The sequence below is a fragment of the Theobroma cacao genome, chromosome 6, assembly GCF_053813885.1.
Source record: "Theobroma cacao isolate CCN51 chromosome 6, ASM5381388v1, whole genome shotgun sequence".
Lineage (NCBI taxonomy): Eukaryota > Viridiplantae > Streptophyta > Magnoliopsida > Malvales > Malvaceae > Theobroma > Theobroma cacao.
The window spans coordinates 27812213-27828054 of NC_142644.1; the positions used below are offsets into that span (position 1 = coordinate 27812213).

The following is a 15842-nucleotide window of genomic DNA, read 5'->3' on the forward strand; positions in this document are numbered from 1 at the left end:
ATAATGCAAGAGGTGAATTCAATTATTTAAGCCTTTATAAAGGATTGCCTAATAAGTGATCAGTCAATCCCATTTTGCATGTACATCCAAAGCAAAGTCACTGCCATAGAAGCAATTACATGGTACTACTTCAACTTTAAACTTGCCTCACGGATCATCATTATCGACCCTTGAAACCCATTTCTTACCTTTTAGGGAAGACTTTGGTCTCCATGATCCGGCTACCCCAAAGCAAATAGTACGTAATAATCTCTTTTTATCTCGAATGGCTGTAAGCAGGAAAAAGCACGGACACGTTGCAGAGGTAGATGAAAACGAAATAAGCAAATTCCATTTAACCACCCTTCTACCCACATGTTGATGCTCGAATACAATCATTATTAGCCACAGGAAAATACCACCTACATAGACAGATATTTTATTAAACAATTGAACCCCCCCTTTATTGATTTCAATTCCGATCGAATGTACTGGTTGAGTTTGAAGTTATTTCCACTAAAAGCAAATTACTTGCATTGGAAAAATATAGCTTTTGAATTGTAGAAGGTAGAAACTATCTTGAAAAGTTCACTACTTTTGTCCCTGGAAGCGTGTTAAAAGGTTTATAAAAGAGAGTGGAGGCAAGTTCACAATAAGAGGAATTGCATTAGTATTGGATCTCGAATTTGTTTGGTGCCGGAAACACATCTATGTCACAGGAATCTACATTTTTCTTCAGTGAATGACCAAAAAATGACAAAAGGAAATAATATATTGCAGTTTCCAATATCACAACAAAATGTATAGAAAAAAAAAAAAAAGATTTCCTTCCTGCCGGTTGCCTGCCCCCCCTCATCATACTCCCAACTCCCACGGCAAAGCCAGGATATTGAAGTGTCAGCTCAAGGACAAAAATAGAGGGCATTTTTACTCAAAATTGTTGGAAACACTTGATTCGAAAGCTACATCCGCAGACATCTTACGAATTGTTCTTATTTTGCTCCAACTATATATTCTTTTTCCTATGTCCAATGTAAAAGCTCTGTCTAACCCTCTGATTCTTGCTTTCTCAGGCCTGTAATTATGGAATCAATATATGCAGGTCAAGAACATAAGAAATTTTATGCCACAAAACTCATTAATGCTTCATTTGACTTCGGGGCTTACTCGCGAGTGAGGAATCTGAAGAAGAATGAGTGCGGTGCAGTACAAAATCAGTGAAATGGCTATTCCAGCCACAAAATTGTATAGCAGCCGTCGGTTTTCTTTTGTGGGTATGAAAACTGATTTAAGTGTATTTGTTAATTCAAACAGGCGATGAGATATCTGCAGAGAAGCAAGGCAAGATGACAAGAAAATGAACAAATGAATATAATCAAAACTGTTGGCAGAACATGGAAGAGTGGAGAAAATATTTACCAAGATATAAATAGCAGTTGTGAGCATGAAGTTGAGCAGCGGATATTCTGGGACAAGAGAAAGAAGCCACTTGGGTTGTCCGTTAGGTATGTCTGATCTGCATGGATGTAGTGCAATTATAAGAATCTTATAAACCTGTAAATTTGTTTCTCATAGGCTGCTTCAGTGCTTTGAAGAATTATCTTACTTTGAAAAGGATGCAGAGCCAGAACTAGATATCAAGGTTAACCTATTTATCTACCAGGCTATTTTCTAAATATCAGGTTGCGGAACAAATTAAAAAGAGAAAATTTTAATTGGTCCACAAACCTCAACCAGATATGAAATTGAGAAATGTAAGTCTCCAGGGTTATCTTGCCAAGCCACCTAGGAAGCACAAAATGTAGCTTAATTAGAGCAAGTGCAAAATAACGCCAGAAACTCTTCAAAAAGCAAATCAATAGTCCTTTACGGAGAGCACAGATTGAATGAATTGGTTACAGTCCAGAAACATACGCAAAGAGAGTCAAAGTGTAATTCCGAAGCTGCTGAGTACAATTCCGCAAGCAAATGTAGACACTAGAATCACAAAAAAGCAGAAATGATCATCAGATCCTGGAAATTGAACTAAAGCAATTTAATTGTACGATATTCCACGTGCCATCACATAAACTTCCTCAAATGTTCCAAGTAAATTAGAAAAAGAAATACTTAATACGCACGATATCGGAATCCAAGATGTGTAGGGATGATATTTGTTGTAAGAAACCTTGTCCAGCTTGTAAATACATTCATACCACATATAGCCAACCTGAAGAATTTAAGAAAATTCAAAAAGTGTCCTTCAAAAGCCAATAAGCATAATAGTAATATAATGATCAAAAGATCAGGCAACTTACAAATAAGGAAACTGCAATAACGCTTGCTTTGATCGAGAATTTTCTCTTGGTTTCACATTCCTCCAATTTTTCCATCCATTTCTCAACCTAAGATTTAAAACATTTCAAAGAGATTGTTACTTACGTGCTAAGAGAACAAGACTTTCCATTGACTAAATATTTTAACAACTTACATTGGGATGATAATAGGCATATATCATTCCAATGATCCATATATAGCGATCAAGACCAGATCTAAAATGCCACTCATGCAGTCGACTGAGATCTGGTTTTGCAGGATCAGTGTACCCTGCCATTTGAAGGGAGCAAAAAAGTGATATAAGCAAATAGTTATAGCATATGCAAGAAAAGAAGAATGAACATAAATATTAAAAATAAAATTTCACTGGATTCATTCACATGTGAGGTATGCATATTTGAAAGCAGGACATTCCAACTTAAAATGCAATAAAACATTTAAAAAAAAAAAGATTTAGAAGCATATCTAGGGAGCTGAATACAAGGATATGAACTTTCAAGCTCTAAATTACTCATAGGTTGATAAATCAAATGAAACGTAAAAGAAAAAAGTTAGGTAGGTTGCTGACCTAATAGGAAAGATAATGGACTCCAGAATATTTCAAAAACTCCAGGAATTTCCCAAATCAAGATAACTACGAGAAAGCATGCAAGAATTTTCACAGCCATCACTGATGGTATCTCATTATACTTGCTGAAAATCCCAAGAGCTCCATACACCATTAGGGTGAATAGCGTGTGCATCGGGCAGATGTAGTAAAGCATATAGTCATTGTTGAGAACAATACAGCAAAATGCCACAAAGAAGTTTAGTCGCCACATCATCTGCATCATATAGAAGTTATAAAATTGATTGATATGTACAAAAATATCAAGAACTACATAGCTGGTATACTTATATGGGATTAAAACCCAGAGAGAGAATATCACCTGGGTGAAGCGTGCTACGCTAAAGTCCTTTCTAATGTAATAATATGAGAAGTTGCCAAATCCAGTCATCCAAACATATGCAGCAATGAAGACACGTATTGCATTATATATCTCAGTTGCAGCAAAGTAATGGTACATTAGAAATAGGACCTGTAAAGACAACACGGGCAGGTAAGTGCAGCCCCCAGAACTCCTAAATACTATTTAGTGCAGAAGAAATGGTCAGTAGGTAGCATGGAACTGCAAACACAAGCAATCTGATAAATCTGACTGAGATAGGAATTGGCACATGTGAACATTCAGTGCAGATCTGAAGACTGAAGACTCAAATCGTACAGCATTTTATGGGAAAAATCTTTCATCAATATTACAATGAATTAACAAGAGTAAAAGAAATAACAAGTCAAAAAAACTCCTGTGAATGTTAATTTACAAAAAACATTATTAAATCATAATTGAGGTAGCTATGACCAAATGGAAAAAGGTACTTTGGGAGACAGCTATGAGCTTCCCAAGGGAGAAAAAACATTTACAAAATTAGACCACAATAGGCAAAATAAATGCAAAAGATATCAGAAAATATAATTCAAATACCTTCTTTTTTAAAAAATGTTATGCAAGGGTGATGGGGTGTTTGCAGGGTTTGCAAGCTCAAGTAGTTACTCCATAACAGGTTAGATGTCTAACAATAAACACTCACCTGCATCCACCCTTTCCATTCTTCAGTTTGATGCCTACTGAGGTATTGCATGGTTTTTCCAGAAAATGCTGATTTGTCACTATGTTTCTTCAAAGAAGTCATTGCTGAAACTATGATGAGAAGAGCGTAGAGGAAGAGGAAAAGGTCACGGTTGTATTTCTGTCCAAAAAAACCCACATAAGAAATACTATAGCAAGAAAATAATAGTTATTCCCTATAGTGTTCATCAACATGTGAAAGCACTAACCCTCAAGCCACCATAAAAAAAAAAAAGAAAAAGCAAATATATAGCTACATTAAACCATTTAAAGAGGGAAATCAATCATTCTTTCGACAAGAGCTGAAAATACTTTTAGTCATGCATGGTGTTCTTTTATATTGAACTATTAGCAAAAAGACAAAGTGATCACAAACTGCTTATTACATTAAGATTAAATAATCCTCCCAAACTAGAAGACTCAGGGAGGGGTGCAAGTCCAAAGAGAAGAAATGAGGTTGTCTATGTAAATAGCAACTGCCCAAAAGCAAGACGAGGTTTTCTAGACGTGATTATTGTCCTAGGTCATGAGTATAGTTATTTATACAAGTAAAATTAAGGCCCTTTAAGGAATGCAGATGCATAGGTATATTTGAGTGTGTTTTCCAAAATATCACAGATCAAATCATGAAATACGATCAATAACACAAACAACAAGTATAAAAGCACCTTGGTAGATTCTCCTAGTAAATTTGTGCGGTCACATATATAGAAGTACACCAGAATAGCCCCAATCTCAGCCCTGCATTAGATTGTATAGTTAAACATAAGAAGAAACAAAAAGCAACCAAAGAAGTGTGCTTGTGGCATATGACTAACATTGCTCTCAAAGTTGCTCGATTTTCCAGCAGGAAAGAGTCTTCCATGGTCAAAAACCTGGAAATATAAGGAAATAGTAAGATGGGTTTACAGAGTGCAATCATAGAAAACAGCGTAACAACACTGAAGTTCAAAGAAAGCAACCTCATCAAGTTTGTTTTGATGGATGCGCTATGGAATTTAGCAGATGCTGATCTTGTGAGACCTCCTTCCAGCAAAACAGCCCGGTCATCTTCTTTAATTGTCTCCTCTCCTAATTCAACCAGATTATTGTCTGAATGACTGCATATTGGAACTAAGTTGTTAGCATCAGCAAATATTGAAGTCAATAACTCCAAAGATAGGCATATAAGCCCTATCAAATTTATGCACCCATGTTAACCCCTAAGAGAAAAAATTTCTTACACTTTAGAATGAGATGCAGATTTCTTGTATTCTAGGAACTCTGAATATATCCATGCAATGAAAACCGGGATAACTCCTAAGAGAAAAGACACCTGCAGCGTAATAAAAAGGCTTCATTAAATATCTCAGGCAACACTAGATCGTACAAGAAAATAAATAAACAGAAAAGTGCAAAGAAAGATCAAATAATGCATACATAATAACAAGTGACATAATTAAAGTTATAACAGTGGAGTGAAATATACGGACATAGGCATGACCAAAGAAGTTTAAACCAGAAAAATGAAACCACAAAAGCAAGTAGATGTTGAATGAATTAGAATGCCATTGCCACATTACAGCAAATGCAGATAAATTCTTTTCATCAAATATTAAGTAAAGCTTCAAAAACTTTTTCAAGACCACTCACATTAGATTCTATACATTATATACACTAGTATTATGATGATCAACCATAATTCATTAGACTCAGCACACTGTCACAAAGCTACTAGTCAAATCACTTCACTCATCAAATCAAGCGTCCGAGTTATGTAAATCCAATAACTATTAAATTCTTATAAGAAAAAGAAAAATTCCACAAGGAAAATAAAATCAAACATCACCGAATGAAAAAATAAAAAGAACATTTTCCTCAAAAATTCTTTAGAAATGCAAAGCATTCAAAATCTATAGGTAGAAAGAAATACAAAATTTGCAGTGCAAATCCACCATACTTTCTCAACAACGAAATAACAGAATCCAAAACTAGTACATAGAAATCACAAAATTCAAAACTTACAAAATTACTACATAAATTTTCAGCTCAAAAAATCACATTGTCCAAATTCATTTCAAATTACAAAATCTCAAAATTGAATCTAAACTAACCAACAACATTGAATCAATAAAAATTCTAATTCAAAATCGTACCTGTCCAGGCGTAATTGGCCCAGAAACCACCATTTCTACTTTTGGATCAAAAATAACCTCCTCCCGACTGTAAAAAATTTGCAACAGCACCGAATCAAATCAATCCAAGAAAGGCAAAAACACAAAATCTCAACTGGGAGTGAAAAGAGAAGCAATGGCTACCGAAGAAAGAGTTAAACAATGCGTCGAATTGAGTGATGTGTCGGGCTAGGCCATGCTCATAAATACAACCCCTCGAACAAAAGTTTATTTTTAACAATAAGCCAATTTGGAGATTCGGAAACGATGGAGATTAAAGAGAGAGATCTTAGCAGCTTGCTTGAAGAATAGAGAAAAGGGTCCGATATGACGTCGTTTTCGCTCTCCCTTTGTTTTTTCTCTCTCTCCACGGTTGTTGTTGCCGTGGTGCTGTTGTTGGGTTTGGTTTTCTGGTTGCTATTTTGCTTTCAGTTTTGGGCGTGAGAATGCGAACGTGAATCTGATGCGAGAGATCAGAAAAACAAAAAAATAAAATAAAATAAAATATTTTTAGAACAGATCGAATGTTTTATTATAATAATTAATTAACTGTAAATTAGTATAGTAAACCTTATTAGTATTATATGTGTAATGATCCCAAGGAATTAGGAAAGAATAATGGCTAGTAATTAGGCTTATCTTTCTAATTTAATCATGTTATGTACTTTCTATTTATGCTTCTCAAGTTGAACTTATTCATCTTGATTTGAAATACTATATTTCTTGCCATTTTAACAACATTTTACGATTATAGAAAAATAGATATTTTCATGATAACTAAACATTATTTTTCCAATTTAAAAACTACTATATATATATTATAATTGTGAAAAACAGATATTCATTTTCGATTTTATTAATATTGTAAGGTACAATATTAGGAGGTTACATGGCATACTTGCATTATACTACTCTACAATATGATGCGATCAAAACATTAGGTGATAGTATTTTTTTTATTTTTAATGTGAAATTGAATTATATATATATTTTTTAATTTCTGTAATATTTTAAGTATTTTTTTAGGAGGGTGGATATGCTGTGAAAATAAACCTGACAACGTAGACCTTCACCGTGGAACATTGAAGGCTAGTCAATTTTATTTTGATTTCATAACCTTTCGAAAGCTTGATCAAAATTTGATTATGATTGTTGTTGTCATGAATATCGAACTAGACTAACCTTTGACGAGTCGATTTCGGTCGGTATAGGAGACTTTTGATTTCAACCGTCCATTAATAAATACTGTTGATGATGACTCCTGGACTCTGTCAGCCGACTGATTAAGATTTTCACGTGCGACCACATTTTATAACTGTGTGCATCCATTTATAGAAACCTTTTTTTTTTCTTTTAATTTGCACTTTGTCAGAAAGAAATGGTCTCATATCCTTGGTAGATGGGGACAAAATGGCAAGGTTCTTTTCCTTTGGCTGCATGCAGAAGTGCAGATTAAGGAACCCACCTAATCTGTTTTTTTTTTTTTTTTGGTTGGGTTAATCAATTGATTAAAATAAGTGCTCTTTTGCTTGCTCTACAATGGACAAGCTGGTTAATAATTGTATCTTGTTTTTAATATTGGTTTTGGTCATTAAGAATGGTATGATTTGGTAACGCTAATATTGACAATCTAACAGAAAGGAAACCGAGTGAAATACCAAAACCAGCCCTGGGGATTCTGGAAATCACTTCCTGAACCAAAGCCCGTTTCTCTACTGACTTTGTAGCACTGACGAATAATGGCATCGAAACTTCTGACCTTTCTTTTGTTTGGTGTCCCGTGTCGATTTAGGGCCTACTTGCAGGCTGAAAATGGTGGGCAGAGGCAGGTGACCCAATAGATAGTCCATTAACCTCCTTAAAGTTTGTCTTCAAAGCAACTCTCTGTACGAAGTCTGTGAAAAGCCTGGAATTAAACACTTTTAACACCTAAATCAATGTATAATCTGAATTAATAGTTTGTAATTTACCAGAATCTCCTTCAACAAGTTCCTATTTCTAGTCAAGATCTAAACAGTTAGATGTTAATTATTATGAGCGTGAACTGTATTAATCTAGGTAAAGAAAAAAAGATTTGATGGATGATAGGATTAGCAGTATTGGATCATGCAAGTGGACGTAGCTCTAATCATAAGCGCAAGACAGGGAAGCTCTAATATATTGACTTTGCTTATATTAATGTCTAGACGGCAGGTGAAATTCAATCTATAATCTTTGCATTCTTTATGTCAATCAACAGATTATTATAAGACTATGACAGGACAATGTGACATGCTAAGAAGCCTCTAAAAATATTTGAAACTTGAACAAATTAATATTCTTTGCAACTATTAGGAAAATCATGTCTTATATGCATATGATCAAATTTACCCAACTGTTTTAGAACCATACACAAAATCATTAATTTCCACTAATTGGTGTGTAAAATTAAACCTAACTTTTCCTCTTATTATAAAACTTATATCTGTTACAGATAAATATATTATCTATACGTGAATTTAATTATTTAATTTGTTGATTTGCTTGGGTTAATATTTGGTTCTTCAAGTTGATATTATGTGACATGTGTTGTGAATTATTTAATTGTGTTAATTTCTACTTCCACCTTAAATATATTGAAACCTATATGCTATCAATATCATGCCTATATGAACATTGATCAACACCTACAATTCAAGCTCGTGCAATCTAGTATAAACGAAATGTAATCTCTTTGGCTTTTTACTTGATTCACCCGGCAATATATCTAGCCCGCCAATTTATGTGTTATCAGTTTGAGCTTGTTAGGTGTTTGATAATGACTGAAAAACATAAATTATGGTGTCATTCTTTTCTGAAACATATATATATATATATATACTTACTTACTTACTTACTTTGATATAAACCCTTACAGGAGCACTATGACACTTCTCTTTTTTAATTAGTGTAAAATAGAAACAAAAGTGATATTTCCTCTTCAATTATTGGTTAATCAATATGAACAAACAACACCTCCTTTTCTTAATGAACACTTAATTCTTCTACCTTGACTGCACATAACTAAGGAATTTCTCATATTCAACTCCATTAGTGATCTTTCAGCTGTACTAGTCTGGAATTTGGTGACCTCAACACGAAACCAATTTCCCAATAATTTCGTTCAAGTCTTGACTGAAAACGTGGCTCCTAAACGCCTCTCAAGTTAAATTTATCAATGACAAAAGCTAGGTGCGATAGGCACTTACATTGTTTTCAATTGGTTAAATATGCTGTCAAATGCTTGTTTCATATGCGTATATTGATTAAAATTTGATTAGTTAGAAATAAAAATACGAAGGGAAAAACATTTCCAAATTCTGGGATAGTACTATTTAACTAGCGACCTGAAGAATGTTGGGCCAGTTTCCCATTGCACCGTCACCCATTGGCTGGGAACCTCCTTATTGGATCATATGCCTTAGGACTAGGATTCTGCCTTTTCAGACAGGATGACTCATAATTATAGCAGCATCTCTTGTTCAGGCTTATTTAAACTTTTTCAGCTTGCCTTTTCGTTTTCAGCCTAGAAAGTCCAAGTAAGGAGGAGAAAAGAATAGTTTTGCACGTTATCAAACAGAAGTCAAATTTCTCCTCACGAATGTCTGTATTCAACATTGCAAGCTGCTGCATTTCCAACAAAACCCTCGTTGCCTTGAAAGCAAAATGACCAGCACCACTTGGCGAATAAAGAAATCAGACTATAACTCTTTCAGACTATAGCTAGACAAGGAACTGATAAAGGAAATAAATTCTCGCATTCTCCATTAATAGTTCCATCAAGGATGATGATATACAAACATAAATGCGACTTTATCTAGTATTACAAGCCTGGAATCCTCTTAAAACTAGGTTTTTCCTTCGAAAACAACTACAACGACCCTCACATCTCTTATCAAAGAAACATTTCCCACTAAATGCGGCAACTCAACCAAGTTTCAAGTGCAAATAAAAACATTTCCACTCCCATCTAATCCTTGATGTTAGGTCTTTCTCAGACCAGTAATTGAAGAATAATTCTTAGGCTCGAAAGAAGTTAGATGAAACTAATAATAAAAGCAGTTAAATATATATTTATATATATATATATATATATATATACAAGGAGTAAAAGAGATGTAGAAAGAGACTCATGGTTCATGCTTAAGGAACCTGGAAGGAACTATGTCTTGAAGAAGTCCATAGTCAGGAACCTGATGGTGGTACTGCTGAAAAGGGCTAAAGCTTTCCGCAAACATTGAACCTGCTGAACCAGCTTGGTTATTCATGTGATGAGGCATCTGCATAAACAATTCATGTGGGAAGCTTGGCCCCGCCAGTGGCGATGGCGTTAACATGGAAGGTGGGAATAGCCCTGCTGCGCTTCCTCTCAGTGTTGTCGGAAGTGGGTGGTTGTGTTGGCCTTCATATGTTGTGATCACAACTGACGGATCCTGGAATGACCTCTCAACTCTTTTCTTGACTGTACACTTCTGAGTAGTGCATCTGTAGTAGCTTCTGCATTAACAAAAGCCAGAAATGTGCCTCAGATTAAAGAAATTCTCGCAGGGTAAAGAAGATAACAAATTAGTGTTAACCAGGATTAGCAATTTCAGATTACATAAGATGGAAATCTTTCAGCAGTAGAAACACAAGTTTGTACTCGTTTTGCCAATAAAGTCTAGTCATATATAGGGAATTAAAGTAAAAAAGATTTAGTAACTTGCAAAAACAATTACGCAAAGCCATCAACTTACTACTTACTTACAGCTTAAGTTTCATATATTGACTGATGAACTTGGTAGTCAAAAGAAGGGGGTTAAAAGATGTAATGCAAGCTCACAGCAAACAACAATCAGGGTTCAGACATAAGGTTTTGTCTGTAGTTTATTGATTGTATAGAAGATAAGATAATTTCAAACTTTCTTTGGTTGTAAATAAAGGAAAAACCAACCTTGGATAAGGGCTGTTCTTCACAGCTTTTTGTCCATATTTTCTCCATCTATACCCATCTTCTAGATGATCAACTTCACTTTTTGTCATGAAAGCAAATCGTGGTTCTCTTTGCTTTTTCTCTCCTTTCTTTTTTGCTTTGTTCCTGTTAGATACAATAAACACAACAGTTACACCCCACATGTCTATCAAAGAGTTGATAGTCATGGACTAATAAGCAATATTTGAACCAAAAAAACTTACCCTTTCTTGGAGCTTTCTCCTCCATCTTCTGACCCTTTTGGCTGCCTATCTTTCTTACTCTTATCTGAATCCTCTTCACAACCGGCCTCGCTTGAGGAAGAAGAAACAGATGAATTAGGAGTCGTCATAACTTCACTAGTATTTCCTCCTAAATCCCCTGCACCAACCTGCTTCGTCTGATTGCCTTCGACTGAAGAAAACACTTCAGAGGATGAAGGTGACAAACCAAAGGCTTTTTCAAGTGAACCATAGTCCATGGAACTGTGTAAACAATCCGTGAAGCTCATGTATGAAGGATCCTGAAGTGATGATGAAACCCTATACATGCCAGTTTCACCAACACCTTGCTGATCATTATGGAATGCAGCCTGGTAGTAAAAGTCTCTAAATTCATGATCCGACATGGAGAAAGAACACGAAACAAAGATACTGAGAAAATTAAGGGAGTAGGAGAGAAAACCTAATATTTGAGGTCTCAAAGATTTGCTTTTGGTTTTGGACTTTCAGGGTTTCCACAGCTCTTGTTATGTTGTTTGGGTTATATATACATAAATATATAATTCATGATGAAGACATAGAAAGAGGAAAGAGAGAGAGAGAGAGAGAGGATTCTTTAGCTTTGAATAGGACTTTTGTTCATTGCCACTTTAAAAAGAAGGTTGACAAAAACACCTTCCAATGAGAAGAGCAAAATGTGGCTTCTAGTATGGAAACATTTCCTATCCATACTACTCAGTCTCATCTACCATGCCTGACCCACATTTTAGTCGCCCCTTAGCCCCTCTACCCTTTTTCAATCCTCTTCCAGATACTCATATTTCATTTTGATTTGTCACCATATATAACAAAAATAAAAAATAAATTAATTTTTCATAAGATATAGTTGTACTATTCTATACATTAATAGAAAAAAAAGTGAAATTAAATGACAAAAGTATATGAGAATTATGAGAAATGGGAATTTTTGGACAAAAGAAAAACACTACATTAATTTCAAGCATAAAAGAGCGTGGTCTATACATATAACAGTCTCCAGTTGGGAAACAGTCACCCTTAAATTTCAATCCTCCGTTCCCGATAAAAAGTAAAAATGTAGAACAGACTTTTTTTAAAAAAAGGAACAGGGGAGTGGAGGGACGCGCTTCAAGGGAGCGTGGGGAGGGAGAAGAGAAGTCAGCGAAGACTACCAGGAACCGGTTGTGGTCAGGGAGATGAAGAGAGGAAAAAAGGCGGTCAAACATTCAAACTGGAATAACTATTTAATAGATTTTGGAATATTAGGCTTACACGTGGCTCTATTGGCACCGGCATTTGACCGTAGCCGACACCCCCCACCGGGCACGTGGGAGAACCTTTGCCGCTTCTGCTGATGCCTACCCCACGTCACCCCCCTTGTCCCTTCGGCCTTTGCTTTCCAATTTAGCCTCTTTCTCTAGCTGCAGAACTCTCCCACGTTTTCAAACATCTCGTTTCTTTTACCATTAGTCCTTCTCAAAAGCCCTTTTCCTTGTTTTAGTAACTTTGTGTCATAGTAATTCTCAGGACACAAGCAATCAAAGTCCATTAGAAAGACTCCTCAATTACTCCTTAGTTCTCATTTTGTTCATTATTCCTTTAGACCAAGAAAAGGTAATTGAATGAAACGCGACAAAGCCAGATCACAGGCAGAATCTCAGTGTTTGGAACCGAAAATCAGGTAAAGTGGATCAAATCAAAACTAGTTGTTGAAGAAGACATCATTAATAACGTTTTGGAGAGCGGGGTGATGTGGAATGCTGTTAGCCAGTATGCATATCATTTAATGAAGAGTTGTTGCCGAATTTGTCTTTAAGACCGTCTTTTGTGCCATTGCTGCGCCTAAGAAAAACTTAGTAGTTCACCGGTAATCATCCCTTTGATGTTTACTAATAGCTACCTGTCGATGGCTTCATGCCTTTGATCCGCAAACTGACATTCCTCATCCTCTCTCTCCCTCCCTCTTAATTTCATTCCCTTGAGCAAACTTTAGCTTTACAGATTCTTGTAATTCATATATACAACGTGTTACAGTCAGCCAGAAAAAAAGATTAAAAGTTAGTATTATGTACACATTGGAATTCTGACAAATCAAACTCATGACTTTGCAAAGAAATGGTGTGACACTTCAAGAAAAGTTGCATGATATTGTCTAGTTTAGAAATTTTGCATTGTCACTTTATTATAATCTTGTGCACATGTTATATCAATATACATATAAACGACAAAATCACATATATTAAAATTTTTCAAAATTTAAAACTCGAAAATCACCGATTCAAATGATGTGATATTCGAGTTACTTATTTTAAATTTAAAATATATTTTAGGTATACTTAATTATTTATAAATATATAGTATAATAATTAAAAACCCTTTGATTATTAAAGAATAATTCAAATGAGATGATGATGATCGATCTCAACTTATAAACTAGTTAAAGGCTTCCTCTTGTTCCTAAGCAAAAAGCTAAATAATTAATTAAAAAAAAAAGGGTTGAATGGATATGTACATCCCATGCCGTAATTTGTGGCTAATTGTTTGCGTAAACATGTACCTCATTAAGCTGCCGCTGTCATATCCCACAAAGCTCATAGAGTAAATTAATTAATTAATTAATTAATTAAAAAAAAGCATGTTAATTTTCTAATAGGATATATTTTGGTTCAATTCAGTCGCATAGAAAATTAGACCATTGACTCGTTCCTCTTTCTTTCTTTCTTTCTTTCTTTCTCTTATCTTTTCTTTTCCTTTTCTTTTCAGTGCGTTTATTATTCATAGGTATAGGTGCAATTTCTATCTAATATCGATGACATCGATCTACCCACTTCTTAAAATGTTAGTTGTTGAGTAGCAAAATTATTATTTCTTTTGATAACTTTATATATTTGCTGATATCACAACAAGAAGCTAAGAGGAAGTTACTTATGCATGACATGACAGCAACCAAATTTCAGGTTTTTTTCTAATAAATGTTACAACTTTTTTTTTTTGATAAATCCTACAATACATGGATGCAAACCCATCATTTTCATTTAAATAATAATAAAGCACAAAATCTTGATAAATTTATGCATATTGTAACATTTTGGCATTGAAGATGTACGTAATCGTATAGTCAATATTACCTATAACGATTAATAACTTAATCATAGATTCTCGAATATCAATGGAAATTAGATATCATGGAACTTGAATTTCTTGATCATTTAAACCCAAAAGACAAGAAAAAAAAAACAAAGTCAAATGATTAATGATGAAAGTTGTTATACGGTACCTCAAATGGTTAAATGACGCAAACAAAGTATTATCCTAACGTCATGTATATGTGTATATAAATGTTTATTATTATTTTTTATTATCATTATAATATGTAATGTGTTCGTCTTGTATACTAAATCATATAATGTCATTGGATAATGGGGCTAAATGGATGGAATACATACCATACAATAAAAAACTATGGAGAGTATTTTTATAGATAAGATTTGAATATGCATGAAAGGAATGGGATGTGATTTGTGTGAACAGTGATCAGGAGGAGGTTGCTTCTAATCCACACCACGTTTTGATGAAGGGACTTGAATTTTTCCTTTTTTTTTTTTAAAGAAAGAGCATGAGATTGTTGACCTTTAAATTAAATTGGATCGATTATACATGACATAAAGTATGGGAAAAATTTGGATGTCTGTGTCAATATAGAAGAGAGCAGGTTTTTGGTTAGGTGTGTATACTGGAAAAAGAATCTTTTGGATGTCGACCCTTTTGGGTTTGCAATTGCAAGCCAACTCTCCCCTTAATTCCAGCCAGAATTAAGCTTTCCCCCCTGTTTCCACATCATCCCACCACGTTTTATTGATTGTTGCTACCGTTCACTTTCATCAATTTGGAGCTTAAAAACTGTAAACAAATTAAATATTTAATTAAACGAAGATGGGTTTAAAATCTTTAAATTAGAGTTTTAATTTTGAATCTTGCCTGTTAACATTTGATGACATTTCGGATGTATATTCACTAAAAAAGGTGAAGATATTAATTAGATTTAGTGCATAACTACATCTTGAGCTTAGGATCAATTAACATTAAAATGTGCATATAACAAGCATCATTATTCTCCAATAACATAGATAAAGAAACCCTTTACCCATTGGCTGAACAAAAAATAGGGAGGTACAATAAAGTAGGAATCAGTAGTTCTCAAAGCTATAAATAGGAAAGTTCGCGTTACGCAAACTTCCTATAAAGAGCATCAAATTTTTTTTTTGGTGATTGTAGCAGTTGTTGAACAGCTGCAATTAATTAATTGTCAATTTTTTTTATTTTTTTTTCATTTATATGTTTGGAGATGTGATTTCCACTTAATGACAATCCAAGCAATTAATACTTTTGAATGAAATGAGATCCCAGTTGTAAATAAAGTTTTTTTTTCCTAAATTAGTTGTTTACTTAAAGAAGGGTGAAAAGTAGGCAGTCTTGTGTTCAAGACAAAAAAGGAAACTTCCTTGTTTGGATGGATGGT

The 15842-nt window shown here is 34.4% G+C and overlaps 2 protein-coding genes across 4 annotated transcripts; both read right to left on the reverse strand.

Moving 5' to 3' along the window:
• Window positions 1-625: 625 nt before the first annotated feature.
• Window positions 626-6587, reverse strand: LOC18596552 (protein REDUCED WALL ACETYLATION 3). 3 transcript variants are annotated; one of them, XM_007025098.3, is made up of 17 exons: window positions 6260-6585; window positions 6098-6164; window positions 5186-5277; window positions 4925-5062; window positions 4781-4837; window positions 4631-4703; window positions 3925-4083; window positions 3225-3374; window positions 2864-3119; window positions 2450-2565; window positions 2277-2363; window positions 2100-2188; window positions 1894-1956; window positions 1708-1764; window positions 1399-1495; window positions 1147-1305; window positions 626-1054 (listed from the first exon to the last, which is right to left on the reverse strand). In XM_007025098.3, the coding sequence occupies exons 2-17, from the start codon at window positions 6128-6130 to the stop codon at window positions 1049-1051; spliced, it is 1632 nt and encodes a 543-aa protein (XP_007025160.3). In that variant the 5' UTR covers window positions 6131-6164; window positions 6260-6585; the 3' UTR covers window positions 626-1048. The 3 variants fall into 3 exon arrangements, with proteins under 3 accessions (XP_007025160.3, XP_017979427.2, XP_088663700.1); XM_018123938.2 differs by having other exon boundaries at window positions 2864-3374; window positions 6260-6587; XM_088807574.1 differs by having other exon boundaries at window positions 4781-5062; window positions 6260-6587.
• Window positions 6588-9869: 3282 nt separating this feature from the next.
• LOC18596553 (WRKY transcription factor 28-like) lies at window positions 9870-11873 on the reverse strand. The gene is made up of 3 exons (XM_018122618.2): window positions 11309-11873; window positions 11067-11210; window positions 9870-10630 (listed from the first exon to the last, which is right to left on the reverse strand). Exons 1-3 carry the CDS (start codon window positions 11710-11712, stop codon window positions 10264-10266), a joined length of 915 nt encoding a protein of 304 aa, XP_017978107.1. The 5' UTR covers window positions 11713-11873; the 3' UTR covers window positions 9870-10263.
• Window positions 11874-15842: the final 3969 nt, after the last annotated feature.